The sequence below is a fragment of the Galeopterus variegatus genome, unplaced genomic scaffold (genome assembly GCF_000696425.1).
Source record: "Galeopterus variegatus unplaced genomic scaffold, G_variegatus-3.0.2 Scaffold38, whole genome shotgun sequence".
Lineage (NCBI taxonomy): Eukaryota > Metazoa > Chordata > Mammalia > Dermoptera > Cynocephalidae > Galeopterus > Galeopterus variegatus.
In genome coordinates, this window is record NW_007726149.1 from 952,914 (window position 1) to 959,203 (window position 6,290).

General features: G+C 41.0%; 1 protein-coding gene across 2 annotated transcripts in view; it reads left to right on the forward strand.

Moving 5' to 3' along the window:
• The window catches only part of PRPS2 (phosphoribosyl pyrophosphate synthetase 2), a 24,891-nt gene that overhangs the window by 5,268 nt on the left and 13,333 nt on the right, over positions 1-6,290 (forward strand). For both annotated transcript variants that reach the window (XM_008571322.1, XM_008571317.1), the window contains exons 2-3: positions 3,770-3,868; positions 4,979-5,103. In XM_008571322.1, the coding sequence (XP_008569544.1) occupies positions 3,770-3,868; positions 4,979-5,103 (224 nt within the window). The remainder of the gene's footprint in view (positions 1-3,769; positions 3,869-4,978; positions 5,104-6,290) is intronic.

A 6,290-nucleotide genomic window follows, 5' to 3' on the forward strand; every position in this document is an offset into this window, starting at 1 on the left:
AAAAAGAGAGTTTTTTTTTTTTTTTTTTTTTTTCCAGAACCTCACTGCGGCTCTTTAAGCAAGCCCTGCACATATGTAAATTTTTATTTTGGCTTTTATTTGCATGTACAAGAAACCAGGGACGGGTTCTGACAGTGAAGGAATGGCTTCATAAATTATGACCCATCAACACATTGAGATATCGACATGGAAAAATGATTTTGATATAATATCCATTATAAAAGACATGGGGCAAAGTGATCTAGCTCTGGGGTTGCAACTCTGGAATCAAGTGGGCTCAGATGTGAATTCCAGCACCGTTATTTACCTAGTTTGTCCTTGGTAGAAGTTACTTCAACTCTGAATCTTTAGTTTCCATATTTGTAAATTAAGGACAGTATGAGCTAGTATTTACAAAGTACCTTGCATATAATACATGAGTGGGCAAAGTTTTTCTGAAAAGAGCCAGGTGTCAAATATTTTGGGTTTTGTGGACCATTGGGTCTCTGTTGCAACAGGGTGACTCTGCCATTTTAGTGTGAAAGCAGCCATAGCCAATTTGTAAATGAATGGGAGTGGCTGTGTTCCAATAAAACTTTATTTATGCACACTGAAATATGAATTTTATATAAGCTTCAAATGCCACAAAATATTGTTCTTTTGATTGTGTAAACACCATTCTCAGCTCACAGGTTGTAAATACCCAGGCCACTGGGCCCCTGCTATAGTAGACATTCAGTAATTGCTAGTTCCCTTCCCTGGTAAAAACGTGGGGTGTGGGCGAGGCTGGGGATAATTATTCCTGAGGAGGGTAGAGGACTTGTAGCTTTGGGATTTTTTCTTTCTTTTTTTCAACATCATTTTCAAGGTCATGTTCTCTTTTAAATGATAAAATTGTTTCTTTTTATCTTTTAAACTAAATTGAGAAATTGAGGACTGGTACTGGTTTCCTAACATGAATTTCTACAATCTTATAATTTTTTTAAAACTTGTCAAATTTACACTTTTAGCAGGGTGGCATTTGATGCATTGAATAAGATCTGGAATATCCTGAAAATCTTAGTCATAGTTGGGCTGACTGGCAAAATGTTTAACCTTTACACATTTTTCATTAGGGGAGTCAAAAGTTTTATTTTTGGCAAATCTTCCTTTGCTTAAACACTATATTAATTTTTCTATCTGTATGTGTATGGGTACTTCAAAAACTCGTGGAGAAATAGAATTAAAAGGTAACATGAATCTTTCCATGAATGTTTTGAAGACCGCTTATAGTCTGTAAAGTCAGTTAACTTGTAAATTACTTGTCCTGCAAGATTCAGCCTAACCTATGAAACACAGTACAAAAACTCAATTTGTAAACAAGGTCTGAAGAAGGAAATCAGAAAGTCTGAATTTAGAAATTACCCCTGGGGTTTAGATCCCAGTACTAAGAAGTGCTTGGTACCACTGAGGAGAGGTGAAAAGGGGAGGATTCTTTGGGCTGGTGTCTTGATCTGTATGTGCTATTATAGCAAAGTACCAGAGACTGGCTCACTTAAAAGGAAAGAGTATTCTTTTCTCACACTTCTGGAGGCTAGAAGTACAAAACCAAGGCACCAGCATTTGGTGTCATTTGGTGTCTGGTGAGGGCTGCATCCTCTCAGGGGGAGGAAGGCTGTGTCCTCACGTGATGGAAGGTGGAAGGACAGAGAGCCAGAGGCTGTGTGCAGCCCCTTTTATAAGGACCCTCATCCCATTAAACCAGGGAGGAGCCCTCAGAGCCTCATCACCTCCTAAAGGCCCCACCTCTTAATTCCATCACATTGGCAGCACCTGAATTTTGGAGGGGACACATGAAAACCATAGTAGCCAGTTATAACATTATAAGAAGAGCCTGAAATTGATGAGCGAGATTCTATTACAAAGAAGTTGCAGTAACAGATTTGTCTTCTTTGTTATGCTGGAACTTTTTAGACTGAGTAATTCTCACAATCAATGAGGTTCGTGAGTAAGCCTTGGAAATTCGATGTTATGGAGATTCTGTTATTAAGTATTTATTTGCAGAGCTGTCTGTCATACGTAAGGTATAGAGCTGTGTGCTGCAGATGATGTGAAAATCTCCAAAACCAATTGTTTGTCCTTGAGGGGCATATAGTCTAGTGTGACATCTGTATATATAATATCTTCTAACATTGATCTTTCAGCAGGCGTCACAAGGCCATCCCAAATGGTAGAGGCCAAATAACCGATGCTGTGTGTGTCGCTTTAGAAAGGAGAGATTATTTCTGGAGGTCTCAGAGTGCCTTAAAATTGGGAGATTTGAACCAGACCTGGAGGATCAAACTCATTCTTCAGCAGAGATGGGGGTAGAATGGGAGCAGGAGGGCGTGAGGATGTAATGGCAAGGCTTCTGATGCTTTCTAGAAGAGGGAGCAGGGCCAGTACAGACTGTAGGGAGGGTGCCTGTAGCAGAGGTGTCGGAGAGGAACAGTTCTCAGAAGGCCACAGCCACACTGGCCAGAAAGCTTTGGATATGAAAGCTGAGAAAATTTGGTTTTATCCCAAAGGCCATGTGGAACATAGTAAAGGAAAGTTAAACGATGAAAACATGAGTTATGATACATAGTAGAGGAGATTGAAAAGAAAAAGTAAAAAAAAAAAAAAAAAAAGAAAAATATTTACCTATAATCTCATTTTCTAGAAACATCGACTGGTAACATTTTGAGGTTTTTCCTCTCATTCTTTCTTTGTGTTTTAAAAAATATATGTATGTATAAACATTTTTATTATAAAGTAACATTTTTTAAAGGATGGTATATTACAGCAAATACAAATAATGTGTTAACATTTTGATGTAATTTTTTCCTGTATTTGATTTTACATGAAAACACTATATATGAGAGTGTATGTTTAGCAGGGATCATTTATTTGTTACTGTCTTGAATGAAATCTTTTTTGAGCTTATATTTTCTTCTTTGTGGACGGTGTATAGAAATACTTTTGTTTACAGTAAATTGCTGAACTCTTCCTAGGTCTAATCACAAGTCTGATAGTGTCTTGGATTTTTTTCCTGTGGACAATTTTCTTGTCCATAATTTATAATGTGGAAACTAAAGCTGTAGAGCAGTTAGGTAACTTTAAAAAGGACACAGGGTCAATAAATGACAATGCATCCGTTCCTCTAAATATTAAATTATCAATCGCCTTAAAGTGCTTTTTCTTTGGCCTGGTTTTTGTTTAATTTGTAACAACGCTAGCTTCCAACACTCAGTACATAGGTGCTTATGAATTCTTCTGTAATAGCTGGACTTCCTTCTGTCCCTGGCTGGGCAAGGGTCTCTCGGCCTTGGCGATCTCATGTGTACCTCTCTGTCCTTCTAGAATGCTGTTCTCTCTGCCTTTGCCAGCCTTGCCTTAAAAGCAGTTTCCGCAGGGAGGCCTCATAATAACCATCCTGTTTAAGCTTTATGCCCTTTCTGCTATTGTCTCTCTCTTTCAGTACCTTTTATTTTACTTCTACACACTTACCACGATTCGAATTATATAAATTGTGACATTACATGTATATATGTTTAGCTATTTCCTTCTTAGATATTTGTTCCCTATACCCAGTGTCAAGCACATTGTCTTGCAATAGTATATGTAAATAGTAAATATTTGGTGAATAAAATAGACTGAATATTTCTCATGTGTAACTTTATTATGTTTTGTTGATTCCCTCCGTGATTTATCTTTCTCACGTACGGGAAGAATCTAACAGTATGCATCTTTTCCTGTTATCAAACACAAAATTCACGTCTTTATTTTTTAGAGTCGTGCTCCAATTTCTGCCAAACTTGTGGCCAATATGCTGTCGGTGGCTGGGGCGGATCACATCATCACCATGGACCTGCACGCCTCGCAGATACAGGTACCAGCGTTTTCCTTCTGTGAGTGGCTAAGTCCACAATCTGTTAAATAACTTTAGAAGGAGGTAACATTACTCGTGTCTGAGTTTGTATGTGGCTCCTCTCTTGGATTCTTCTCTTTCCAGAACTTGGAAGTATAATTTGATGTTAATACCAACCTGTCTCTACCACCAGCTTGCCTCCAATCAGTTTAGAGGAGCAGGGATGGCTTCTCCATAGTAAACACTGTGTAATTCCATCTCAGCTTCTGGAAAGTAATTAGCACGGCAGAGTCATTAATGTACATTTTTTAACCCCTTCATAGCTTAGTTCCTTCATCTTCAAAACAGGCCAACTTATACTGTGCTCTCTCTGTGATACGTAATGAATGTGAAGTGTTTGGTTTGTCATAGGTGCTAAGAAACAACAAATCTTCCCCCACTGCCCTACCAAACCTATCGATTTCTCAAGATGCAGGCCATCATCAGGTAATAGAATACGTCCCACAAGGGGCCGGCCCGGTGGCGCACTGCTACAGTGCGCCGCTTGGGAAGCGCGGTGGCGCTCCCGCCGAGGGTTTGGATCCCACATACAGACCGGTTCCTGCTCACTGGCTGAGCGAGGTGTGGGTGCAGCGCCGAGGGTTGCGATCCCGTTGCCGGTCCCGGTCCGGTACGGGCGCGACACTGAGGGTTGCGATCCGTTGCCGTACATGAAAAAAGACAAAAAGAAAAAAAAAAGAATACGTCCCACAAGATGGATTGGACTGAAATATGCCCCTGCAATCTGTCTTTTGATTTAATTCTGTTAAAATTAACAAAAGGGAGCCTGTTATAAGGCTTCTTTTGAATTAAAAATTCAAATGTTTTTTTAATGAAAGTGATTATCTTTTCTTTTCTTTTCTTTTTTTTTTGTGACCTTTAAGGGGATCGTAACCCTTGGCTTGGTGTGGCCTGCACCATGCTCAGCCAGTGAGCGCACTGGCCATCCCTATATAGGATCCGAACCCATGGCCTCTGCGCACCCAGCACCGTACTCTCCCTAGTGAGCCACAGGGTCGGCCCAAAAGTGATTATCTTTTTACAAAATAAATAAACACAACCCTGCAAGATGACACTCACTTCTCCCCTTAGGGCTTCTTCGATATTCCTGTGGATAACTTGTACGCGGAGCCAGCGGTCTTGCAGTGGATTCGGGAAAACATCACTGAGTGGAAGAACTGTATCATCGTTTCCCCAGACGCAGGGGGAGCCAAAAGGTATCACGCAGGCTACACCACACAGATTTCTCTACTTGCTCATTGATTTTTCCTTTTTCTATGTAATAGGTAAGGAAGCATGCTCTAAATAACTTAGCGCTTTATTTTGCAAACGAGCAAGTACGTAGATTACAGGCTACTTCACCTCCAGAACAGAAACCTGTCATCTCTGCTAACATTTCATCATTCATGAAAGAAAAAAATTCACACACACAGACACGCACACACTGTGTAATTGTTTGTTTTCAGCAAAGAATAGATATGTTTTGAGTTTTTAAGTTATTTTCTGATTATAAAAGAAATGAGCCTAATTGGAAAATAAGGCTTTTAATTAACAACATGATTGACTGAGCTAGTCCTTCCTACTACGAACACTTGGAAATTGTAGCCAAAATAGAACAAAATTACAAAAAGAAAAGAAATCTGTGTACATAGAACACCAAGAAAGGGAAATATCTGAGGCCAAGTAATAAAGAAGGTGCTGAAAGCCACGGACAGGTGGCCTGGGGGGATGGGCATCCAATCCAGGAAGAGGCTGGTGGCTTGGCTTTTAACGCCCACATAGGGGCCTCTGGAAAGAAGGGAGCTGAACGCCAGACCTCTAGCCGGCAGCCCAGGAGGAGGGCCAGTCTTTACCTGGACCTTTAGATGGGGGGAGCCTGTTCCACATGCCCATGTGCGGTGGCTGGAAAATACACCTTCCCTGTGTGGGCGAGAATCCCTACGCTAAGAAAATTAACATCAAAATTGGTCCCAGAGTGCAAAGCCACAGCAGAGGGAGAATTCTACGAACCCAGCTGCTCAGTCCGCTCTCCCTACTGAACATGACCTGATGCTGAGATCCAAAGTTAGAAAACCAAGAGGGCACAGTCCTCCCGGACCCAGCACGTGCAGACAACAGGACAGCAGGCAGCCAATACCATGGGGCAGTAGAACACACTGAGTGGCGTGAGAAGGCAGTGCTGAGTGGCAAATCTAATGCGCTGTGGGAAGAGACCCGAAGAATCGATGTCTTGATTACTGGACGAGCAATTGGGACACAGGGTGTTCTGCAACAAGGATGAGAACAGTGAGGATGCTGAGCTGATCCACAGTGTTTACTGCAATCCCAGCCTTAGTAACTTAGTGAACTTGCAGAACTTTGCAGCTGCTGTCCAGCAAGATAAAAAAAAAAAAAAAAAGGGGAA